Raw genomic sequence first — 27,396 nt, 5'->3', positions numbered from 1 at the left:
TCCCCTGGCCGGCTGTGGACAACATGATGGTCAGAAAAGGGGACACGGCGGTGCTTAGGTAGGAAAACGAACGGGCTTTTCATACTTGTCGGTTGGTAGCCTCCCCCTGCCCCCTTTAAACCCTCATGGTAATGATGGGCATAATAATGATAATCGATGATGATGATGATACTGGTAGTGATAATCATAATTTTTTTTAAAAAAAAAACACCAGACTGGTCTCCCGAGGCAGGCACCGACCGTGGCCACTGCTTCTCTATGCCGGGGCAGTCGGGGAACAGGACCCTGGGAGCCCTTTGCCCAAACGCTGAGGCTGGGACAGCGGCCAGCCAACTAGCCCCAGAGAGAGTAAGGCGCCAGGTCTGGGGAGCAGCGGGGGGCGGGGGGAGGGACTACTTGGAAACTCAGTTCCCGAGGTCTCTCTTTTAATGGCACGGTTTACTCTGGGAGTGCCTCGCAAGTTTGGCAGGCTTGTTTTTATGTTTCTGTTGCCTAAGCTACTTTCTGAAGCTACTCGCTCCTTCCCCTGTGTCCTTGAATCCGCCCCCGCCCCATCTTTCCCTTCTTGGATCCAGATAGTCTCCTCTCTGTTCCTTCGTCCCTTTTTTCCTTCCTCTCCCCCATCTTCCTCTCTAGCTCATTCTTCCCATTCTCTGATTTTTTTTTCTTTTTCCCTTTTTCTAGTTTACTTTCTGTCTTTCAATCCCTTTCCCCTCTCTTTTCCCTTTTCCATTTCTCATTCTGCTCTTCCTCTGCCTCTCTCTCACTCTTCTTCTCGCTTTCCTTTCACACATACTCAACAATCTCTCACATACATTCTCCCAGGCACTCACACATTCTCTCTCTCCCCTCTCCTCTCCCCCTCCTGCTTCCTTTTCTGCACACTCCTTCCTCTCTCTCTCTCTCTCTCTCTCTCTCTCTCTCTCTCTCTCTCTCTCTCTGTTTCTCTCTAGCTCCCCCCTCCCTTCTTCCCTCTCTCCCTCCCTCCCTCTTTCCCTTTTCCTCTAAACCTGATAGCTGAAGTGGCTTGTTACTGCTGAGCAGCTCTAGCCAGGTTCCCCAAAGCCAAACTGCAGAGTGAGCTTCTGCAAACACTTCCCTTCTGTGAGAATGTAAATTGATGTTCAGTGATGCTCGGATCTAAACAAAGCTAAACCTCTTTCCATCCTTACACTAACCTCTCTTCTGTTCCCTCCCCACAAACCTGCCTCAAATCTTCCCTCTCTGTCTCTACCTCTCCCCACTGGGGAAGTAGTTGACATGTAAATGTTGACTGTACCACATCTCAACATCGCAGTAAATGCAAGGTGAAATAGATTTGTATACACCGACTGCTTGAAATGCCGTGCCTGGATCATAATAAAAAATGAATTTGTAATTTAGTCCTATGGTTGTGGTGTGTGACTTCTTCTGCCTTGGAAAATTATTGATAATCCTAATTTGTGTTGAAAATTATTACCTTAATGCCAAAGGCTTACATTTCCCATACACTGTAATAATACACATTGGCACCTTTGCCATATGACCAGTCTCTTATAGAAAATGCCTGTGAAATGTCTATGCTTGGGTACAGATAAGCAAAGAATACTTAGAAGTTGGAATTTATGAGATGCATTTGAAAAAAAAAAACTAGGATGCGAATGATAAGCATATCAACCCTTATCTAATAAGTTTGTTTTTGGAAGTTTGGCGATTGGTAGTGAATCCAAAATGTGCTGCAAAGGCTGCAGATCCATATCTCAGGAGCTGCAGTTTCACTGTGCCCTACCAGGATATTGCTGATTTGTAATGGAGCATTAAAGATGATGCAGTGTTTTATACATATGTGCTGTTTAATACAGTAGCTTGGTATTTTGTTTTCTAATGGACACCCGAAAACACCCTTCTGTGATCTGCCATCAGGAGACTGCATGTTTAGCTCAGTTATTACCTCCCTTAATGAAGCTTACATTCCATATGCTTACAGTATTTTTCCAGTAAGCTTGGCTGGGGTAAAATGTGTTTACTTATAGTGCATTGAACCTAATCTGTTTGCTTTCCCAAGCCAGAGCATTTTCAAAATATCTTGTTTGAGCGTTTTATCTTGTAGTGTAAACTTTTTCAGCAGTACTGTTCCTGGCTATTCTGCACAGCATTTTAATGATTTTCTTCCCAGTTAGGATTTTATTCGATTACACATAAACTAGGAGTTTGATCTACATTGGTTCATGCCCCAAGCAGATCAGTTATAGAGCATCCTACAAGCCTTTGGGGAGTAGACTTGGTTTTCTGGTTTTGAAGTAACTTTGCATTTTCACATTTCTTATTTTATAACTATTTTTTTCCTGAAAATCTTGAATGCTGAAGTCATTTTGCTTTAATCTATTGTTCACTTCGAGAAAGATCTGCTGCCTGCAAGAGGCAATATAAACAGAACACGGTAAAACGCATACAGTCCCTATGCTGTGCAGTTGGCCGATATTTTTTTTTTCCTCTCCAGCAGGGTTATGTAGTTACACTTTGTGGTTTTTGTCTGGAATGCTCAGTCTTGCGCTTGATCCTGCTCCCTATGCTAGAGAAAGAAAATGACAATTTGGGGGGCGGGGGGGCGGGGGGGGGGGGATAAGTCCCCCATCCCCAATACCCCTGTCTCGCTTTGGAAAAGTAATTGATGAACTGTAGGTTTTAGTTCATGATAGAATTGAATCCAGCCATGCATCATGTAGTAGATGATGAAAAAGTAACTCACATTTCAGTGTGGCTTATACCAGAAAGGCAGATAGCAATATGATAAATTGCATTAAATGTGTGAGGCCTAAAACTGTGAATTTTCTCTTCTGCCCTGGCATCTGGTTGGTTCCATGGCTACGACAAAAGTTTTAAGGTCAAATAATCACTCTCATTCTCTAAGTGACAGGCTGGTCTGTTTTGGGAAGAGAATAGCAGTATTAAGCCTAGCTAGCCCATACATCACTCTTTCACAAGGCACATCATGCCAATCGGAAAGTCCTTTTAGAATAATATACCCACTTCATTTGTCTTACTGGCAAAGTACCGTCTTCTCTCTTTAATGACCTAGAAAGCTTTTAAAGAAATTCCCTTTTCTTTTTTAGCCTCTTGAATATATTCTCCTTAGATCCAGATGGGTTTACTTCCCTCATGGTAATGAAGTAACATATTACATGTAAAAAAGATTCCACCACTAAAAAAAAAAAAAGAAAAAAAAGCCTGCCTCGGTAGGATGTACTCCAAGTATCTGGAGCTGTTTAGTGAAAGTGCAACTCTTCGCTGTTCCTTTTGCTATTTTCTCCTAAAGGGATCTTGAAAATAACGCCAATATGCATACGTAGGTAGGAACACATACACATTCAAGTCCGTTCATTGCAATTAAAAGATGTTTTGAACAATTGGACATATAAAAATGTTTCCATTATTTTAGTAGCGCCAGATGTGGCTCACTAGCGTGTTGAAGCTACAAATCCCATTAGGCTCAGTGAAGCCGTTAATTTGTGTGTTCCATCATTGACTTGAACTCAGAGTGCCCAATGCACTTCTCTCAAAGGTAAGTGATTCTACCAGGGGCTGAGCACTCTGAACATGCCTCTAAGACTACTGAGTCAGCAGTTTAATGTGAGAAAAGTCAGGTGATCCTAATTTGCCTAATTTGCAGGTGTCTGATTGTTTAAGGATTGCAAACATTAAAAATAGCTGGGGCATTAGCACCCAACTTTCTAAGCAACCCCCTCTTGTGTGGCCTTTAAGCACTGCTCAGTTAAAATGGTTTTCACCCGTCATTTTTTTCTCCATTGAGAGTCCGCTGTATTTTAAATTCAAATCAGTGTCATGAAATGCAGAATTTTGGGATGGAATTTCACAATCGAGTGAATCACATTTTTATTATTTCACTGTCTGCTGGGTAATGTTATTGACAAATCATTTAGTCTTCATTCATTCACTCAATCATATTTATTGAGTGCTTACCGTGTGCAGAGCACCGTAGTGAGTGCTTGGGAAGTACAAATCGGCAACATATAGAGATGGTCCCTACCCAACAATGGGCTTACAGTCTAGAAGGGGGAGACAGACAACAAAACAAAAGGAGTAGACAGGTGTCAATACCATCAAAATAGATCAATAGAATTATAGATATATACACTTCTAGACTGTGAGCCCGCTGTTGGGTAGGGACCATCTCTATATGTTGCCAACTTGTACTTCCCAAGCGCTTAGTACAGTGCTCTGCACACAGTAAGCGCTCAATAAATATGTTTGAATGAATGAATGAATGAATGAACATCATTAATAAAATGAATAGAGTAATAAATGTGTTGAGGTAGGTGCTCTTAATTGAGCAGAATAAGATGACTTAGTGAATTTTTCCATTGCTAATATTGGTTATTCTTCAGATATGGATCTAATTTCTGGCTTGGGATGGCGGAGGTAGAAGGAAGTTGTATATGTTCCAAGTATTGCGGTTGGTGAATGACTGGTAAGCGCTTAGTACAGTGCTCTGCACACAGTAAGCGCTCAATAAATACGATTGATGATGGTAAAATCAGATTTTAGAAGTTAATCAAGTATCAAGAAAAATATATCATGCTTTGATTTTATTTGTCGATGTTTTATGAAAAAGAATCTATCCAAAAGCATTTGAAACAAAAGCAGCATACACATAAATGTAAGTAGTATGATTTATAAGCATTCCCATATGTGAAAGCAGAGTTGCCAAACCACTTACCCAGAAGAAACAGAAGAATAAGTGCCTAGTTAGCCACCGATGTCATTGAAAGTTCGTTTGTGCAGAAAGGAAATCTAGAGGTTTGTTCACCACATCTTGAAAAGAGAGGGAGCAGTCAGACCTTGGATGAAGAAACCAATAAAGGCAATTTATCATAAAAGCAGTTTATGATAACCTGGAAGCCTCCTTGGTTAAGTGGAAACCAGATTTAGGTGGACATGATGGAGAGGGTCCAATTATCTGCCTCAAATTTGAGATCATTCATGTATTTTTCACTGTCTTGGACTTTTTGAACCAGATGGCCACAAGGCTGCATTTTAACAAGTTTCTCTTACAACGCTTTGGGCTGATTTTCAGTTTTTTCACCTATGCTCCTGGTAGCTCATAGCATTCATTTCTGGACTTCTATGTGAAGAACATTAAGGTTCTTTTCGTAGGCTGGACTAAACATTGTTTTTCTTTAGAAAGGAAAGGGACAGAATGCAGCTAGTCATCTAATGCCATAGAAGAAGACAGAATACAATTTGTATGGCAGATCATACTGTGATATCCGGTGAAAGTTGACTTTTTACTCATGTTCAATGGATAACCGACTGGCAAACCTAAGTTGTCCAGTTCTACATGTGGAATTACCACTGGGGTAAGGAAAGTCAACACAAAGATTGATGGCAACCTATGACAATGTTTATTATTTGGGGCCCTCTCTCTCTGACATATTTCAATTTTAGATTAGACTGTGTGCATCAGTATAGAATTCCCACTGGTAAACAATCGCCCAGCTGTTGACTCCCTTCACAGTCTTTCACATTTGATTCACTTCTTGTTTGAGAGTTGCAATACCTCTGAATTTAGAATTTGGTGGCATTTTGAAAGATATTTGATTGGAGCTCATCAAACGGTCATTCTAGATGAGGAAGAGAAGAATTTTGAAAAAGCAGGAAGGTTCAGGAGTTGTATGCTGTGAATTCTTTACGATGTTTTATTGTTTTTCATATTGTACTTGGAATGAGTTTTTAAATGAAATATTCACTTTTTAATGGAAAACACAAATGCCTTTATTTAATATGTTCATTAGTAATATGTGAAAGTTTAAGTAGTTGTTAGGGAAAATAGTCACACCCTGAACCCAGTAAATAATCAGATAACCCATTTAATGATAACAATAACAATAATGATAATAGTGGAAGTTGTTAAGCACTTATTATGTGTCCTGCCCTGTGCCAAATTCTGGGAATAGATATAAGATGCTCAGACCAAACACAGTCTCTGTCCCACATAATCCTCACAGTCCAAGTTGGTGGGAGAAAAGTAACAGTGCTCTGCACATAGTAAGTGCTTAACAAATGCCATCATTATTATTATTATCATTAGTCCCCATTAGATAGATGAGGAAACTGAAGCACAGAGAAGTTAAGAAGACAGTTGGTAGAGTCAGGATTAGAACCCAATTTTTCTCCTGACTTCCAGCCCTCTGCTCTTTCCTACTGGCCCGTTTGGAAAAATCATTCTTACTTGTTTATTGTTTATATTTTTCTCAGAAAGGATTTACTCACCTCCTCCAGGAGGCCTTCCCAAACTGAGCCCACTCTTTCCTCTCCCCCTCCCCATCGTCCCCATCCTACCTCCTTCCCCTCCCCACAGCACCTGTATATATGTTTGTACAGATTTTTACTCTATTTATTTTACTTGTACATATTTACTATTCTATTTATTTTGCTAATGATGTGCATCTAGCTTTACTTCTATTTATTCTGATGGCTTGACACCCATCCACGTGTTTTGTTTTGTTGTCTGTCTCCCCCCTCTAGACTGTGAGCCCGTTGTTGGGTAGGGACCGTCTCTATATGTTGCCAACTTGTACTTCCCAAGCTCTTAGTACAGTGCTCTGCACACAGTAAGCACTCAATAAATACGGTTGAATGAATGAATGAATTTACTAGATGCAGTTTAGTAGTAGCACTTTAAAAATGATTCTGAGATCACAAAACAGTTAGGCAACTGCATGTGACTGTTGAGAAGGAGTGTTGCCTGATGATCTTCAAGACTGTGAGCCTGTTGTTGCGGAAGGATTGTCTCTGTTGACAAATCGTAGTTTCCAAGTGCTTAGTACAGTGCTCTGCACACAGTAAGCGATCAGTAAATGTGATCGAATGAATGAATGATAGAGCCCAGGCCTGGGTGTCAGAAGGACCTGGATTCTTATCCTGGCTCCTCCATTTGTGTGCCTTGTGACCTTGGTCAAGCCGCTTCACTTCTTTGTGTCTCCATTACCTCATGAGCCCATGTAGGAATAGAACTGTGTCTAACCCGATTTGCTTGAATTCGCTTCAGGGCTTAGCACAGTGTCTGGCACATAGTAATCACTTAACAAATACTGTTACTATTATGATTAGGAATATTTGTATTCTTATTACTGTGCCATCACCTGTCCTTACCTGGTAGCGAAGGCTAGAGAAACCTCTTTTCCTGGAGTCCCTCTTGAGGCACTGCTCTCGAAAACTGATCACTTAGCAATGTTGGGGTTCCCTGTAGATGAGTTGGCTATGAGGAGATCACAGGCCTGAGAGTCAGAAGGATATGGGTTCTAATCCTGACTCCACCACATGTCTGCTGTGTGACCTTGGGTAAGTCACTTAACTTGTCCATGTCTCAGTTATGTCATCTGTAAAATGGGGTGAGTGTGAGCATCACGTGGGAAAGTACTCTTTCCGACCTGATTAACTTGGATCGGGGAAGCAGCGTGGCTCAGCAGAAAGAGTGCGGGCTTTGGAGTCAGAGGTCATGGGTTCGAATCCCAGCTCTGCCAATTGTCAGCTGTGTGACTGTGGGCAAGTCACTTAACTTCTCCATGCCTCAGTTCCCTCATCTGTACAATGGGGATTAACACTGTGAGCCCCCTGTGGGACAACCTGATCACCATGTAACCCCCCAGCACTTAGAACAGTGCTTTGTACATAGTAAGTGCTTAATGCATGCCATTATTATTATCATTATTACCCCAGTGCTTAGAAAGGTGCTTGGCACTTAGTAAGTGCTTAACAAATACCATAATTATTATTATTATTATTTGTAAGTGCATGAGGGGGAGTACCACAATTATCAAAATAAACAGAACCAATAGGACAGTTGCCCAGTTTCAAACTCCAAGGAGACAATTCAGTCTTTCAGTTCCCCCCAGTAACTTGAGGAGGGCTGCCTTGTGGCTGTGTTGGGGTACCAGAAGTGCAGGAACCCTCTTGTTGGCAGAGATCATGGGCTGGACTTCATTGGTGTCTCTCTATTTATTTATTTATTTTACTTGTACATATCTATTCTATTTATTTTATTTTGTTAGTATGTTTGGTTTTGTTCTCTGTCTCCCCCTTTTAGACTGTGAGCCCACTGTTGGGTAGGGACTGTCTCTATATGTTGCCAATTTGTACTTCCCAAGCGCTTAGTACAGTGCTCTGCACATAGTAAGCGCTCAATAAATACGATTGATGATGATGATGATTGGTGGTACTCATCTAGATCTTTGCTGAAATGCCAGCTTTCCTCAGGTCTGCATTGTCCCTGGGTCTGTAAGCCAGAGTATCTATTTGCCTGGGACAGTACCACCCTCTTGGCTCTATTTATTCATTTATTTCATTTTTCCTTACTTTTTCCTGTACCAGTTTTATGCAGGTTTAAACTCCAGGTGCATATACATAATGCACGTCTCCCTGTCTACCCCTTTAGATTATAAACTCCTTGACAATAATAGTAATTATTGGGGTATTCGTTAAGTGCTTACCGGCTGTGGTCGAGAGCCAGAAGGAACTGCGCCTGTATATATGTTTGTATGTATTTATTACTCTATTTATTTATTTATTTTATTTGTACATATTCTATTTATTTTATTTTGTTAATATGTTTTGTTTTGTTCTCTGTCTCCCCCTTCTAGACTGTGAGCCCACTGTTGGGCAGGGACCATCTCTATATGTTGCCAACTTGTACTTCCCAAGCGCTTAGTACAGTGCTCTGCACACAGTAAGAGCTCAATAAATACGATCGAATGAATGAATGAATGTTCTAAGTGCTGGGGCAGATACAAAGTGATCAGATTGGACTCAGTCCGTGTCCTTCATGGGGCTAGCAATCTGGATACCCATTTTACAGATGAGGTAACTGAGGCCCAGAGAAGTTAAGTGACTTGCCCAAAGTCACACAGCAGACAGGTAGTGGAGCTGGGGTTAGAACCCATGACCTCCTTGTCTTTTATTTTATTCTCTCGAGCCCCTAGCACAGTGCTCTGAGCACAGCAGGCCCTTATCCAATACGATAAATGGATGAGGGATGCATTTCCTCTTTCAGGAAATGCAGCGTGGCTCAGTGGAAAGAGCACGGACTTTGGAGTCAGCGGTCATGGGTTTGAATCCTGGCTCTGCCACTTGTCAGCTGTGTGACTTTGGGCAAGTCACTTCACTTCTCTGGGCCTCAGTTCCCTCATCTGTAAAATGGGGATGAAGACTGTGAACCCCTGTAGTACAACTTGATCACCTTGTATACCCCCAGAGCTTAGAACAGTGCCTTGCACATAGTAAGCACTTAATAAATGCCATTATTATTATTATTCTAATTCAGCATCATTCCCAGCTCCTGCAATTTCACCTGTCTCTCTACCCAGGTCCTTTCTAGGGTCTTGCATTCATTCATTCATTCATTCGTATTTATTGAGCACTTACTGTGTGCAGAGCACTGTACTAAGTGCTTGGGAAGTACAAATTGGCAACATATAGACAGTCCCTACCCAACAGCGGGCTCACAGTCTAGAAGGGGGAGACTTGCAGATACCACCTCTGGTCTCCGTAGGTTCAGTAAAACCTGTTATCCCTCTTCTCCACTGCGATCCTCCAGCTTGGGTGACACGTTGGTCTTGTTGGGTTAACAACCTAATCAGGTGACCCTGACTTTCTTATCCAGGAGCTTCAGTTTGGAAGTAGGGATATGGAAATTCCAGGCTTCTGGAGCACCTAGATATTGTCTCAGTTTAGACACAGGGTGGCAGCAACCTTCCCCAAAGCCAGAATCCCCTGGACACATTTATTTTCATCGAGCTACAATGCTGGTGTGCACTGGCATTCCATTGGCATTCCATACCACGCAAAGACACAATCCTCTTTCACTTAAGGAGAGAGGCATCATCTTTAAAAACAAATTTCCCTTTGGCCTAATCTCCTTTTCACTGATTAGCAACACGTGCTTACATGTGCTCACAGATTAACAATCTGTAGCGAGCACTTGCACCACTAAACCTTTTTGATTGTCAACAGTCTGTGCACTGGAAAGGAGAGACACACTCGAGAATGATCGATAGGCCAGAGCCAGGCACCAGGAGGTCAGGGATCAGGGTAAGCCACGTTTTTCAGACTCTGAATCTTTTCACTGGCCCAAATCAGAAATGAACATCTCGGGAGAATATTGGCTTGCTGCTCCTGACTCCCTGGGCGTGGAGACTTATAATATTTTCCCACCCTCCTTTTTAACTCTCTTCAAGTGTCACTTCAATATGGGACCACAGTAACAGGTGCTAAGTGATGATGAGAACAGTCATTCATTCATTCAATCATATTTATTGAGCGCTTACTGTGTGCAGAGCACTGTACTAAGTGCTTGGGAAGTACAAGTTGGCAACATATAGAGACGGTCCCTACCCAACAGCCGGCTCAAAATCTAGAAGGGGGAGACAGACAACAAAACAAAACATATTAACAAAATAAAATAAATAGAATAGTAAATACGTACAAGTAAAATAGAGTAATAAATCTGTACAAACATATATACAGGTGCTGTGGGGAGGGGAAAGAGGTAGGGTTGGGGGTTGGGGAGAGGGAGAGGAAGGAGGGGGCTCAGTTTGGGAAGGCCTCCCGGAGGAGGTGAGCTCTCAGTAGGGTTTTGAAGGGAGGAAGAGAGCTGGCTTGGCGGATGTGCAGAGGGAGGGCATTCCAGGCCAGGGGGAGGACATGGGCCGGGGGTCAATGGCGGGACAGGCGAGAACGAGGCCCAGTGAGGAGGTTAGTGGCGGCAGAGGAGCAGAGGGTGCGGGTTGGGCTGGAGAAGGAAAGAAGGGAGTTGAGGAAAGAGGGGGCGAGGTGATGGACAGCCTTGAAGCTGAGAGTGAGGAGTATTTGCCTGATGTGTAGGTTGATTGGTAGCCACTGGAGATTTTTGAGGAGGGGAGAAAAATGCCCAGAGCCTTTCTGCACAAAGATAATCTGGGCAGCAGTGTGAAGTATAGATTGAAGTGGGGAGAGACATGAGGATGGGAGATCAGAGAGGAGGCTGATGCAGTAATCCAGTCGGGATACAAGGAGAGATTGAACCAGCAGGGTAGCGGTTTGGATGGGGAGGACGGCGGATCTCGGCGATGTTGCGGAGGTGAGACTGGCAGGTTTTGGTGACAGATTGGATGTGAGGGGTTTGTACATATCTACTCTATTTTATTTTGTTAATATGTTTGGTTTTGTTCTCTGTCTCCCCCTGTTCTCTGAGCCCACTGTTGGGTAGGGACTGTCTCTATATGTTGCCAACTTGTACTGCTCAAGCACTTAGTACAGTGCTCTGCACACAGTAAGCACTCAATAAATACGATTGATTGATTGATTGAGAGAGTGGAGTCGAGGGTGACACCTAGATTGAGGGCTTGTGAGACAGGAAGGATGGTAGTGCCGTCAACAGTGATGGGAAAGTTAGGGAAAGGGCGGAGTTTGGGAGGGAAGATAAGGAGTTCAGTTTTGGACATATTGAGTTTTAGATGGCAGGCAGACATCCAGATGGAGATGTCTTGAAGGCAGGAGGAGACATGTCACTCAGAAAGTGTGGTGTCCCTTGTAGCACAATCAATCACCAAATCTTGCCTGTTCAACCTCCACAACATGACTAAAATCTGCCCTGTCCTCTTGATTCAACTTGATTAACTTCCGTGTTAATCCAAGCATTTATCCTAGATCGCCAGGATTACAGTATTAATTAATTAATTCATTCATTCAATCGTAATTATTGAGTGTTTACTGTGGGCAGAGCAACGTATTAAATGCTTGGAAAGTACAATTCAGCAATAAAGAGAGACAATCCCTGCCCTCACTGGGTTCACAGTCTAGAAGGGTGGAGACAGACATCAAAACAAGTAAACAGGCGTCAATATAAATAAATAGAATTATAGATGTATACACATCAAAACAAGTAAACAGGCACCAGTATAAATGAATTTAATTCTAGATACATACGTAAGTGCTGTGTGGCAGCAGGGGGAGGAGAGCAAAGCGAGTGAGTCAAGGTGACGCAGAAGGGAGGGGCGGCTGAGGAAAAGGGGGACTTAGTCTGGGAAAGCCTCTTGGAGGAGGTGACCTTTCAGTAGGACTCTGAAGGGGCGAAGAGTGATTGTTTACTGTATTATTCTCCTTGCTGATTTCCCTACCTCCTGTCTCTCTCCACTCCAGTGCACACTTCAATCTGCTGCCCAGATCATTTTTCTACAAAACCACTGAGTCCACGTTTTCCCATTCTTCAAGAGCCTCCAGTGGTTGCCCATTCAACTCCGCATCAGACACTCCTTACCATGCGTTAAAGTACTAAATCGGCTTGCCCCCTCCTACTTCACTTCACTGCTCCCCTACTACAACCTAGCCCGCACATGTCGCTCCTCTAATGACAATCCGCACCTCTTTCTCGTCTAGTTCGTCACCAACTTCTTGCCCATGTCCTGCCTCTGGCCCGGAAAGCTCTCTCTTTACGTATCAGACTCTCCCCACCTTCAAAGCCTTATTGAAGGTAAAAATTCCAAGAGGCCTTCCCTGACTAAGCCTTTATTTCCAGTTTTCCCACTCTCTTCTGTGTCCCGCTCATTTTCTCCCCTTATTCACCCTTCCCTCAGCCCCATAGCATGGATGTACATATCTGTAATTTAGTTATTTATTTTAATGCCTGTCTCCCCCTCAAAACTGTAAGCTCACCGTGGGCAGGGAATGTGTCCACCAACTCTGTTGAACCGTACTTTCCCAAGTGCTTAGTGCAGTGCTCAGCATATAGTAAGCCATCAATAAATATGATTGATTAATTGATAGCACAGAACTGGTCTGGTGTGGGGTTGAAATAACAGCACCGATAAGCCTGGATTGTCCACTGAAGGATGATTCATAGAAACAGGATTTAGATGCACCTGTTTGGTTGACTAGATAATCAATCATATTTATTGAGCACTTACTGTGTGCAGAGCATTGTAGTGAGTGCTTGGGAGAGTACAGTAGAACAATAAACAGACACATGCCTTGCCCACAACTAGTTGTGTGTAGAACAACTGAGTTTTATTATTGTTGTTATTGTTCGTTGGGTTTTTTTTTGCCTTTTCTTTGATTTTCAGAAGAGACTAGAAAGAGACTCCAACTTCTCTCCCTCAAACCCAGCCCTCACCAAGCCCCTCAGGTTATCATAGTCAGTGAAGGCTTATCAAATGGACTTAAGCTCCTTGAGGACAGGAATCATGTCTACCAACTCTCTTGTGCATTTTCCAAAGCACTCAGTATAGCACCATGTGCACAGTAAGCACTCAATAAATACCACTGACTGATAGGATATTGTAGTGTCTGCTGATAATGAGGTTCCAGATTTATTTGTTTTTGGGTCTATGTTGATCTGGAGACTAATATCAATTGCTCCTTGTGGTGTTAGGACACTTCAGGGTTGCAGTAGAATTTAAATGTGAGATGGGACAGTAGACTATGTCAATCAATAATCAATCATATTTATCAAATGTTTGCTGTGTACAGAGCACTGTATTAATTAATTAATTAATGTTGGTATTTGTTTTTTTTATAATGGCATTTATTAAGCATTTACTATGTACAAAGCACTGGTCTAAGCGCTGGGGAGGTTACAAGGTGATCAGGTAGTCCCTTGGGGGGCTCACAGCCTTAATCCCCATTTTACAGATGAGGGAACTGAGGCCCAGAAAATAATAATAATGATAGCATTTATTAAGCACTTACTACATGCAAAGCACTGTTCTAAGCGCTGGGGAGGTTACAAGGTGATCAGGTTGTCCCATGGGGGGCTCAGAGTCTTAATCCCCATTTCACAGATGAGGGAATTGAGGCACAGAGAAGTTAAGTGACTTGCCCAAAGTCACACAGCTGGCAATTGGTGGAGTGGGATTTGAACCCATGACCTCTGACTCCAAAGCCTGTGCTCTTTTCACTGAGCCATGCTCCTTCCTTGACTTGCCCAGAGTCACACAGCTGATATTTGGCAGAGCCGGGATTTGAACCCATGACCTCAGACTCCAAAGCCTGTGCTCTTTCCACTGAGCCACATTTGTTAAGTGCTTACTATGTGCCAAGCACTGTTCTAAGCGTTGTGGGGATACAGAAAAGGTAATCGAGGTTGTCCCACATGGGGCTCATGATCTTAATCCCCATTTTACAGATGAGGGAACTGAGGCCCAGAGAAGTTAAGTGACTTGCCCAAAGTCACACAGCTGAGAAGAGGTAGAGCCGGGATTAGAACCCATGACCTCTGACACCCAAGCCCATGCTGTTTACACTGAGCCACACTGCTGAGAGCACTTGGGAGAAGCAAAGTGGCTTAGTGGAAAGAGAATGGGTTTGGGAGTCAGAGGATGTGGGTTCTAATCCCAGCTTTGGCACTTGTCTTCTGTGTGACCTTGGGCAAGTCACTTATCTTCTCTGTGCCTCAGTTCTCTCATCTGTAAAATGGGACTTAAAACTGTGGGCCCCACGTGAGACAACCCAGTTATCCTCTATCTACCCTAGTGCTTAGAACAGTGCTTCGCACATGGTAAGTGCTTAACAAATACAGTATTTATTATTATTGTTACAACATGACAGAGTTGGTAGACACTTTCCCTGCCCGCAGCGAGCTAATTCCTTCCAAGGGTCTTTCTATTTCCCAGGGGCCAGAGGGCCTGGCAAAATATCATGTAAAGAGCATTCTACCCAAACTGATTCACCAGAGGAAATTTTGCCACCACTGTTCCAGAGAATAAAGGAATAGCAATTGGCTGTGGAAACACCATCATTCTCGACAAGAAGGCACCAGCAGTTTTTCTGGTACTTTTATGAAACTGTGTCGCTCCTGGTAGGTAAAAATCACATCAGTTCTGCTCTCCCCATTTGGCTTATTCAGTGAATATCTGGATGACATGAACAGAGTTTGGGACCAGTCCATTGTTTCATGTTTGAGTAGTTTCCCTTCTCCTGTGGAAAAAAAAAACCCAAAACTTCAGAGATTTTTGTGGCATCGCAGGACAACTTAATTTGGGAGTAAAATCTGCTTGAAGCTCTTCTCCTCTTCTCCCAAAAGAAATGGGTATCACCTTCTTGACTATATAGACATGACCATCACTCATTCACCCATCTAACCATTGGGAACTCTTGAATTCCACCATTCTGATCAAAGCTTTTGTGCAGAGTGGCATTAATAAATCATATTTCTTGAGCGCTACTGCATGCCAAACACTGAACTAAGTGCTTGGGAGAGTACAGTATGGCAGAGTTGGCAGAGAAACAGCATGGCTCATTGGAAAGAGCCCAGGCTTTGGAGTCAGAGGTCATGGGTTCAAATCCCTGATCTGCCACTTCTCAGCTGTGTGACTTTGGGCAAGTCACTTCATGGGGATGAAGTCTGTGAGCCCCCCGTGGGACAACCTGATGACCTTGTAACCTCCCCAGTGCTTAGAACAGTGCTTTCCTCTTGCCTTCAAGACATCTCTATTCAGATGTCCTTCCGTCACCTCCAACATAACATGTCCAAAACAGAACTCCTTATCTTCCCACCAAAGCCCTGGTTTTCCCATCACTATAAGTGGCCCCACCACCCTTCCTCCCTCACAAGCCCATAACCTTGGTGTTATCCTTAATTCTTCTCTTTCATTCAACCCACATATTCAATCCATCACTAAATCCTGTCGGTCCCACCTTCACAACATCAGTAAAATCCACCCTTTTCTCTCCCTCCTTACTGCTGCTATGTTAATATAATCACTTATCCTATCCCATCTGGATTACTGCATCAGCCTCCTTGCTCACCTCCCAATCTCCTGCCTCTCTCCACTCTAGTCTATATTTCACTCTGCTGCTCAGATCATTTTTCTACAGAAATGTTCAGGATAGTCCACCCTACTCCTCAATAAACTCCAATGGTTGCCCATCCACTTCCACATCAACCAAAAACTCCTCCTCATTAGATTTAAAGCACCCTATCAACTTGCCCCCTCCTACCTCACCTCACTACTCTCCTACTACAACCCAGCCCACAAACTTTGCTCCGCTATTGCTAACCATCTCACTGTGCCTCGATCTCACCCATCTTGCCGCCAACCCCTCGTCCAAATCCTGCCTCTGGCCTGAATGCCGACCCTCCTCAAATCTGACAGACAGTTACTCTCCCCTGCTTCAAAGCCTTATTGAAGGCACATCTCCTACAGGAGGCCTTTCCTGACTAAACCTCCCTTTCTTCTTCTCCCGCTCCCTTCTGTGTCTCTCTGACTTGCTCCCTTTGTTCTTTCCCCCTCCTAGCCCCACATGCATATCTGTAATTTTTTATATATGTGTTGAAGTCTGTCTCTCTCGCTTAGACTGTAAGCTCATTGTGGACAGGGAATGTGTCTGTTATTGTTGCACCGTAATGTCCCAAGCATTTAGTATGGGCTCTGCACACAGTAAGTGCTCAATAAATACAAACAAATGCATCTATGGTACAGCACAGAACAATCCTGGGGGATTGTAGAGGATTATTATTGAGTGTTTAGTATGAGACCAATTTAGGTGGGACCATAATCTGTCAAATCTAAAGAATACTATACCATAAATGAGGAGGTAGCCCATGAAGAAAGATAAAAATACATTTTGCATCACTACAGTGGTTTCCATAGATGGGAGGTCATGTTCTAAGCATGTTTTAAAATTGTCTCCAAGCTGCTTTTTGGTGTACAGAAGCAGATGGAGAGTTTTTTGAGACTGACAAATATAGGGAACATTGTGACTATCACTTTGGAAAGAGACTTGCTAATTGTGATCATTTTCATGTGGACTAGATCCTTTTTATTCTGATGTGAGGTGAAAAAATCCCAAAGAATCCTTAGCCATGTGGAACTCTAAGATCAGTCGATCCATCAGTCATATTTATTGAAAACTTACTGTGTAAAGAACACTGTACTAAGAATCTGGGAGCATTTAATACAGCAGTTGGTAGACACATTCTCTGACCACAGTGAGCTTGCAGTCTAAAGGGAATTTACCTTAGAGAAGCAGCGTGGTTCACTGGAAAGAGCCCGGGCTTTGGAGTCAGAGGTCGTGGGTTCAAATCCCTGCTCCGCCACTTGCCAGCTGTGTGACTTTGGACAAGTCACTTAACTTCTCTGTGCCTCAGTTACCTTATCTGTAAAATGGGGATTAAGACTGTGAGCCCCATGTGGGACAACCTGATCACCTTGTAATCTCCCCAGCGCTTAGAACAGTGCTTTGCACATAGTAAGCTCTTAATAAATGTCGTCATTATTATTATTAATTTACAGTCTAAAGATGGTGACCAAAGGGCACACATCTGAGTCGGATGAAGATACAGGGATTGCTAAATTGAGAAAGTTTTATGAACATATTTGAATATGTAAACTCTCCCTATGGTTAGGAACTGTCTACTATAGTGAAGATTAGAGGGTGTGAATGAATAGATGACCTTTCCTTTTAAAGGTAATGCAACAGATGATCAGATTTTATCGATGTGTGCTGAATCTGGTTGCTGTTTATAGCATCAGCTAACAGTGGACAAGTGAAAAGCATCATCATCTAGTTGAAATGGCACAGGCCTGGTGGACAGGAGACCTGGGTTCTCATCCTGTTTTGTCACCTGCCCGCTCTGTGATCTTGGCATAGTCACTTAACTTCTCTGTGCCTGGGTTTCCTCATCTGTAAAGATGGAGCTAAAATACCTCTGTTCTTCCTACATCTTAGACTGTGAGTCTCCTGTGGGATAGGGTCTGTGTCAATCTGATTGTACTGTATTTCCCCAGGGCCTTTTACATTGCTTGGCATATAGTGAGCACTCAACATATACCTGAACAATTATTACTGTGGTTAGGTGAAGATAGCTCTTTACCAGGCTGACATTTTTATTATTTGCAGTCACATTTTTGTTTCTGCAGCCTGGTATCCCATCATCCTGCAGCTATTGCTGGGGGAAACCAATCACTTTCTAAATGGTAGCGGGCTGCTCTTGTCCTCTAGAAGTCCACCGCCATACCCTGCCTTATCAGGTGTGCTTCCCAATCAAATGTTCCAAGCCTGAAATAGATGGCTAGGAAACTCCCATCTGGAAGCTATGGACTGGATCAGAGGCCTCCCTAAGTCCCGTCTCATCCTGTGATTCTTGGAAATAGAAGTTTTAGCTGTTTTTAACACACCATTAACTACAGAACCGTTTGGCAGAATACCAGAATTAGTTCCCTCCAAGGAGAATTTCAAAAAGCAGTAATCTGCTTCGAGAAGATACTAACTGGTTTTCTACAGGATGAAGCTAATAAGTTGATTTTCAGGTTTTGTGGAACATACTAAGGGAAAGGAGTGTAGTTAATGTAGCCTTTCAGCTGCCTATTCCAATACAACACTGCTCAGCCAAAACCACTGCAGAGCATTGCTTAGCCTTCTATTCAGTTCCCAAAGGTGGGGCTATTGTATTTTACAAACCGCAGAATTGAGGAGAGCAAATAGCCCTTTTATGTGGTCATGTGGTCATCTCCATCTGTGAGGTGGAAGAGGTTATCCATTAACATAGTGCTTTCTGTGCCATATCAGTGCCTGAATCCTGGCTGGAAAAAAAAAAAAATGATGCCATGAGAGGCATCCAGCTGGCAATGCAGGTGGTTTCTTAATCACTTTCTTGAAAAAAGGTTCGGGGGCAAGGAGGTGTTTGGCAGGACCGTCGGCATTTAGGGTTGGCTTTTTTAATAGAAGCCAAACCTCTGTGCCTTCCTTATAGCCGATAAGTGGCTCAACCTAAGGAAGGTGTTTGTAACTGAACTGCTTTCTGCCATATTTCACCAAGAAGTCTGAGCTCAGGTCAAATTTGTATGTTATTGGTAGGCCTCTGAGAAATGAACGTCTATTGTATTATTAGTATCAGTAGTCATACCTCTATCTGTCTCTCCCCAGAGTGTGGGAATTACTATCTCATTTAAGCATCTCTGAGCAACATTAGGCTCTACTTTCCAGGAACCCTTCCCCTGAGACTGATTTGCACTTAATAATTATAATTGTGGTTTCTATGCCAAACACTGTATTAAGCACTGGGGTAGAGAGAAGCAGTGTGGCTCAGTGGAAAGAGCACGGGCTTTGGAGCCAGAGGTCATGGGTTCAAATCCCGGCTCTGCCAATTGTCAGCTGTGTGACTTTGGGCAAGTCACTTAACTTCTCTGGGCCTCAGTTACCTCATCTGTAAAATGGGGATTAAGACTGTGAGTGCCCTTTGGGACAACCTGATCATCTTGTAACCTCCCCAGCACTTAGAACAGTGCTTTGCACATAGTAAGCGCTTAATAAATGCCATCATCATTATTATCATTCAATAAATATATGTGCATATTTATTTATTTTATAAGTTAATAATTAATTATTAATAAATATATAGTTATATTTATATGTATTTATAAATATGATTGAATGAATGAATTCACGATAATAAGTTAAGACAATGTCCCTTTCCCACATCCCTAGGGCTAATATTCTAAGGAGTATTTAATACCCATTTTACAGATAAGGAAACTGAAGTGTAGAGAAATTAGTGACTTTCTCAAGGTCACACAGCATGCAAATGGTAGAGCTGGGATTAGAACTCAGGTCTCCTGACTCCCAGGACTGTTCTCTCTCCACTAAGGTTTCTGAATTGTGGATCCCAGTGTTGTCAGAGCAACCTGGTTTGTTAATTCTTACTGGTGCCTACACATAGGAGGATGAATGATTAGTCTATGGGTTCCTTAGTTACTGTACCTTGATCTCATTTCTCAATCAGTCAATCTGATCAATTTATTGAGCGCTCGACCCCCTGCCTCTGGCCTGGAACTCTCTCCCCCTTCATAACCACCTGATGATCACTCTCCCCACCCACGAAGCCTTTTTAAAATCACGTCTCCTCCAGGAGGCCCTCCCTGACTAAAAGTTCATTTCTCCTCCTCCCTCTCTCTCCTGTATGACCCTTGCAAGTGTCACCCCAGCTTAAGCTGTATTATGTATATATCCATAATTATGTACATATCCATAATTGATTTTAACACGACACCCCCCCCTAGACTTTAAGCTGCTTGTGGGCAGGGATTGTGTCTACAAACTCTGTTATACGGAACTCTCCCAAGTGCTTAATACAGTGCTCTGCTTACAGTAAGCACTCAATAGATACAATTGATTGATTGATTGATTCCTTGTTCTTCTGGATACAGTGGATAACGCAGTGGGAGTTCTTTACAATATGTATATATATATATATATATATATATATATATTTACCTGAATTGGAAGTAGCCAAGGTTTTATCAAAGCATTAATGAATAATTTGAATGAAAAACATTTTAATTTAAAAAAGACAGTATGAGACATGTATGATTCATTCATTCATTCAATCAATCGTATTTATTGAGCGCTTACTGTGTGCAGAGCACTGGACTAAGCTCTTGGGAAGTACAAGTTGGCAACATATAGAGACGGTCCCTACCCAACAGCGGGCTCACAGTCTAGAAGGGGGAGACAGGCAAAAAAACCAAGCATATAAACCAAATAAAATCAATAGAATAAATATGCACAAGAATAATAGATAAATTAATGGAGTAATAAATCTGCACAAACATATATACATATATGCAGGTGCTGTGGGGAGGGGAAGAGGAAGAAGGGGGCTCATAATAATAATAATAATAATAATGATGGCATTTGTTAAGTGCTTACTATGTGCAAAGCACTGTTCTAAGCGCTGGGGAGGATACAAGGGGAACAGATTGTCCACGTGGGGCTCACAGTCTTCATCCCTATTTTACAGATGAGGTAACTGAGGCCCAGAGAAGTGAAGTGACTTGCCCAAAGTCACACAGCTGACAACTGGAGGAGCCAGGGTTTGAACCCATGACCTCTGACTCCCTGGGCTACCATGCTACCCTAGTCTTCAATCCTAATAGAACCCAATGATTTACTTGCCAAAATGTTCAAGCTAAGTAAGGAAGGGCTTCTTGGAAGTTTATTCCCGAAACATATGGAATGCTAAGGAAATAACATAAGATTTCAGCTCAAAGCTGGCACTGAATTCTCTTCCCAAGGCAGCATTCTGCCCCATTTCCCGTTGGTTGATAGGGATGTGGAGAATCAATGTGTTCTTTGAGACACTGAGGCTGTATCTTCACAACTGAAGTTCAGTGGATCAAAGCATGACTCCAAGCCATAAATAACAATTGGAATACTCAATAGTGAGCTTTCTGACCACTCCATATGACCCCCTTGGGAGGAGTCATGCCCAAGGGTCTTCACATTAAATTAGTCTGGATCCATTTTCACTCGGTTCTGAAGTCACTTGCTCAAAAATAGAAGATAGAGTGGCATGCTCTCTAGCATGAATAAGCTAAAGGTCTACAGAGCAGAAGTAAATGTCAGACAAAACCACAGCTTTCCCCATTTACAACACCACTTTAATCCCAGCTCCTCCAACAAGCTTTTCCTTATTCATTTTCCAACACCCAATCAGCCATTGCCAACACTTACAAAGTTATAATTCAACCTGCTTAGCACTCATAGGTATATGTTTTTCGCTTTTGGGTTTTTTTTAATGGTATTTGTTAAGTGAACATTGTTGCCAAGCACTGTACTAAATGTTTGGACAGATACAGCTAATCAGGTTGGACACAGTCCATGTCCCACATGGAGCTCATAGTATCCCCATTTTACACATGAGGTAACAGAGGCACAGAGAAGTTAAGTGACTTGCCCAAGGTCCCAAAGCATACAAGTGGAGGAATTAGGATTAGGACCTGTGTTCTTCTGACTTCCATGCTCATGCTCTGTCCACTAGACCAGTTGGCTTCTGATTTATTTATTGATTGATTGATTGATTTATATCTGCTTAATTTAATTTTGACCTCTGTAGTTGTAAATATGTTGATGTTCTCCCCACTTAAAGTGTAAATTCCTGCAAGGACTATATCTCTTTTTTTTTTTCTCTGTAGATCTCATCATAGCAATGGGTGCTCAAAACATTCAACTAGCACTATTGCCATTATACTACCATTATACTTCTTTTAGTAAATTATTGTCTCCTTTAGATTTTTTCCAATGATTATATGCCTCTTTTGAACATTTTTATCAACAACCTCTGCAAACCATACCTAACATAGAATATCATAACATTGAGTTCCTTGCTGACCTCCCTGCTTCCCGTCTCTCCCCACTCCAGTCCATATTTCACTCTGCTGCGTGGATCATCTTCCTTGACAAACATTCAGGCCATGGTTCTCCACTCCTCAATAATAATAATAATAATAATAATAATAATAATAATAATAATAATAATAACGGCATTTGTTAAGTGCTTACTATGTGCAAAGCACTGTTCTAAGGCTGTCCCACATGGGGCTCTCAGTCTTCATCCCCAATGGTTGCCTAACCACTTCTGCATCAAATAGAAACTCCTCACCATTGGCTTTAAAACACTCAATCAACCTGCTCCTTCCTAGAAGCAGCGTGGCTCAGTGGAAAGAGCCTGGATTTTGGAGTCAGAGGTTGTGGGTTCAAATCCCTGCTCTGCCACTTGACAGCTGTGTGACTTTGGGCAAGTCAGTTGACTTCTCTGTGCCTCAGTTCCCTCATCTGTAAAATGGAGATTAAGACTCTGAGCCCCCCATGGGACAACCTTATCACCTTGTAACCTCCCCAGCACTTAGAACAGTGCTTGGCACATAGTAAGCACTTAATAAATGCTATTATTATAATTATTATTACCTCACCTCATTACTCTCCTACTACAATTCAGCCCACACACTTCACTTGTCTAATGCTGACCTTCTAACTGTACCTCATCTATCTATGTATCTCATCTATCTCACTGCCAACCTCTCTTCCACATCCTGCCTCTGGCCTGGAACACGCTCCCTCTTAATATCTGATAGACAATTACTCTCCCCCCACCCTTCAAAGCCTTATTGAAGGCACATATCCTCCAAGAGGGCTTCCCCAACTAAGCCCTCTTAAAATCTAAATGCAGAATGTAAAGGAAAAACATTTTAGAAGTCACTAAAGTTCAATGTAAGACAAAAAACATTGTGGAGATTCAGATTATCAGGGAACTTTAGAGTCGTAGAACCTAGGTTTTGACAGTTAGTGTCGGAGTAGCTTCTCATTAGCTAAAGCATCAGGTAGCTTATTGAAGTGGAGGAGTAGTGGAAAAAACATGGTCCATAAATAGTAGCGATAGCTAGAAATGAGTCTTTACATCTTTGCCTTGTGGAAGACTCTTAGTTGCTATGCCAATTGTCAGCTGTGTGACTTTGGGCAAGTCACTTAACTTCTCTGTGTCTCAGTTACCTCATCTGTAAAATGGGAATTAAGACTGTGAGCCCCCCGTGGGACAACCTGATCACCTTGTAACCTCCCCAACGTTTAGAACAGTGCTTTGCGCATAGTAAGTGCTTAATAAATGCCATCATCATCATCATTATTATTATTATTACCAGCCTTTCTAGCCTCATCCAAGCATGGGGAATGTTCACCATCAGAAGAATTATCTTTTAATACCAAAGACAACATTCACTGCCTATTTTTGAAGATTTTTCCCTTGGAAACAGCAGACAGATGGTGGTCAAACGGGCAAACAGCTATCATTATTCGTGCATAATGAAAACAATGAGATTGTCCCAACTGTTAACAGTCAATTTTGTCTAGGAAAAAATTGCCCAGAGAAATTGAGAATAATGTCGGATCCATCCAATTTTCAAATAATTTGGAACTGGTATGCTCCGTATGTTCCCTATAGAATATAAATTTATACCATGTTTTAAAATAATCTTACCTCTCCCCCATTTTTTGTGTTTATTACCAATCCTAAAAAAAGACACTTCTCAGAATACCCTATTCATCCTGTAAAAATTGTCCATTTTTTCAATCACATCATCAGCCCTTTATTCATATTTGTTTGATAAAAGGATGGTTTCCTTTATTCACAATTTAGGTCAAGAATTATATGTTTTGAAATATTTACATGTCCAAACAGTAATCACTCTATTAAAATAAAGCTCTTTATTCAGTCTGAACCTAACCTTTTTACAGGGTATCAATTGATGTATTCTGCAATTTCTGTCATCACAAATGATTGAATTATTTAAATATTGTGAAATATTTTGTCTCCAGCTGTTTAGCATGCAATTATGACTTTACTTTGAATAATGAAGGATGAAAAACCTGTTAGGAAATGGAAATGAAACAAGTAAAGGACATGAATAAAAAGAAATCCCTGGCTATTACCTTCAGATAGATTATTTTTCTACACTTCTAGACCTCAAATGGATTTGGTTAATATTTCATTATTTTGGAGGGAGATTGGAAGTAGTGACTTTTAAAGAAGAATTCTAGGATTTTGGTGTAGCAAATACTTTGGGAACCCCGGAAAGATGACTAACCTACTCACCATGCCTCATTATCATCTCTTTCAGCTTTGATCCTTTGTTCACACTTTATCTGCTGCCTAAACTTCCCCCACTCCCTTCAAACCCACAGGCTGCTTCCCTCTCATCTTCAAATCCCTTCCCAAATCACATCCCCTTAAAAGGCCTTCCCAAAATACATTTTTCTTCTTCTCAGTGGTATTCACCCTAGCTACCATTTAAGTACTTCTGTGTCAACTATGCACTTTTACAAGCACACCTACTTGGAGAGCTCACCTCCTCCAGGAGGCCTTCCCAGACTGAGCCCCTTCCTTCCTCTCCCCCTCGTCCCCCTCTCCATCCCCCCATCTTACCTCCTTCCCTTCCCCACAGCACCTGTATATATGTATATATGGTTGTACATATTTATTACTCTATTTATTTATTTTACTTGTACATTTCTATCCTATTTATTTTATTTTGTTGGTATGTTTGGTTCTGTTCTCTGTCTCCCCCTTTTAGACTGTGAGCCCACTGTTGGGTAGGGACTGTCTCTATGTGTTGCCAATTTGTACTTCCCAAGCACTTAGTACAGTGTTCTGCACATAGTAAGCGCTCAATAAATACGATTGATTGATTGATTGATTGTACATATCAACCTGTTTATGCTATTACTTAAGCACTTACTCATCTATGTATCCACTTTTTCTTTTTCCTCCATTTTGCAAACAATTTTATTGTCTTTCTCTCCTGCTAGGTTATAAATCTCTTGACACCAGGGTTTAGGTATCTATTTTATCCTCTTAAAGGTCTTACTAGAGTGCACTGCACATTAATAATAATAATTATTATTATTATTATTATGGCATTTGTTAAGTGCTTACTATGTGGAAAGCACTGTTCTAAGTGCTGGAAGGGGATACAAGGTGATCAGATTGTCCCACGTGGGGCTCACAGTCTTAATCCCCATTTTACAGGTGAGTTAACTGAGGTCTGGAGAAGTTAAGTGACTTACCCAAAGTCACACAGCTGACAATTGATGAAGCTGGGATTTGAACCCATGACCTCTGATTCCCAAGCCCATGCTCTTTCCATTGAGCCACGCTGCTTCTCTCTAGCACAGTAGGTGTGCAATTGATTGCACAGTAGTTGTGCAATCAATATTATTAATTGATTGATGGATTGACCAGGATTATTGCATACTTTTATTTAGTTTTTCGAATTCCCACATGAACACTCCTCGGTTCTTGAGCATTAAACAAACTTCAGGAAGGTCTGATGGCTCTCAAGCCCCTGGATTCAAACATGAACTTCAAATTCAGTTACCCATCCAGGCTGACCACCACCCCAAGTAACCTCCACTCTAGTGAGATGAGGGAAGTTTCAGAGGGTTTAAGGAAGTGGCAGAAGAAACAGATGTAGACTCTTCCAGAGCCTTTCCCCTAGCTTTAAACCAAGAGGTGCCTTTCCCCAATGTGGCTTCTACTGTTTGTTGGCATTTGTTAAGCACTTACTATGTGCCAAGCACTGTACTAAGCACTGGGGTAGGCACAAGGTAATCAGGTTGTCCCATGTTGGGCTCACAGTCTTCATCCCCACTTTACAAATGAGGCAACTGAGGCTCAGAGAAGTTAAGTGACTTGCCCAAGGTCACACAGTTGACAAGCAGCAGAGCCAGGATTAGAACCCAGGACCTCTGACTCTGAAGCCCGGGCTCTTTCCACTAAACCATGCTGCTTCTGTCTCTAATCTTACCCGTCATGGAAAAAATAAGGAAGAAAGACCTTTCCACCAAGAACAGGCTCTTCTGTTGTCTCGGATTTAGTGAATTAATGGGGCGTCTTGGAGGAAAGTAGAATATTGGCAATAGTCTTCTAAGGGATTGAGATCTGAGTGGGATGAGGGGTTCTGAGAAGGACTGAATGAATAGTAATAACCTGTGCACCTGTATATATGTGCACCTGTATATATGTATATATGTTTGTACATATTTATTACTCTAGTTTAGTTGTACGTATTTATTCTATTTATTTTCTTTTGTTAATATGTTTTGTTTTGTTGTCTTTCTCCCCTTTCTAGACTGTGAGCCCACTGTTGGGTAGGGACCGTCTCTATATATTGCCAACTTGTACTTCCCAAGTGCTTAGTACAGTGCTCTGCACACAGTAAGTGCTCAATAAATACGACTGACTGACTGACTGACTGACTGAATGAATGAATGAATGAATGAACCTGGGACTGCACAGAACAAATTCAACTGTAGGTGAAACAAATTTAAGTAATCTATCTGTTTGTCAAAGGCACTAATGCACACAAAGCTTTAACTAACTAGCAAAATGGGGTGGAACAAATTAGGAGGTACCTCTTATTCATGTCTTATTTTATTTTATTTTTCATTCATTCATTCAATCATATTTATTGAGCGCTTACTGTGTGCAGAGCACTGCACTAAGCGCTTGGCAAGTACAAGTTGGCAACATATAGAGACGGTCCCTACCCAACAGTCTGGGAAGGCCTCCTGGAGGACGGGAGCTCTCAGTAGGGCTTTGAAGGGAAGCACTACTACTTTTTTTTGTAGATTTTTTTTCGCTACAGTACTTCAGAGTAGGATTGAAAAGAAGGGAAACTGGGTTTATGCAGGTAGAATGAGCTAATTATTTATATTTACCTCTTGATTGGCCCAGAAGCCAGGGCAGTTTCTCCCTGAGAGTCTTCCCACTATCATTGTATTGACCTCCAAGGGTGGCTTACACTGCAAGAGGGGTGGGAGACGTGTATGTAGTGCTTTTTTTGAGAGGGAGGCATGCTGATAGCAAGTTTGCTGGTGCATGATTGGCTGAGGGGATAGTGCCTATAAAATAGTAGTTACATTCCTAAAGAACTTCACATTTAGAAAAAAACATGCTAATTGTGAATTCCCCTTGACAAAATGCGTGCACACAAGCATTTCTTCCAAAACGGCTGCATTGTGTTGTTGGTGTTGGAAAAACATTCCCTGAATCTCTAACAATGCTCAATCCAAAACACATAGGGAAACGTTATG

At 42.0% G+C, this 27,396-nt stretch overlaps 1 protein-coding gene across 1 annotated transcript in view; it reads left to right on the top strand.

The window, feature by feature from the left end:
* NEGR1 (neuronal growth regulator 1) overlaps positions 1-27,396 on the top strand; it is a 1,261,670-nt gene that overhangs the window by 296 nt on the left and 1,233,978 nt on the right. The window contains exon 1 of the mRNA XM_038745743.1: positions 1-58. This exon is cut by the window's left edge and continues 296 nt beyond it. Coding sequence (XP_038601671.1) covers positions 1-58 — 58 coding nt within the window. The remainder of the gene's footprint in view (positions 59-27,396) is intronic.

This window comes from Tachyglossus aculeatus, chromosome 4, assembly GCF_015852505.1.
Source record: "Tachyglossus aculeatus isolate mTacAcu1 chromosome 4, mTacAcu1.pri, whole genome shotgun sequence".
Lineage (NCBI taxonomy): Eukaryota > Metazoa > Chordata > Mammalia > Monotremata > Tachyglossidae > Tachyglossus > Tachyglossus aculeatus.
This window is presented reverse-complemented; position numbering and strand designations above follow the sequence as displayed.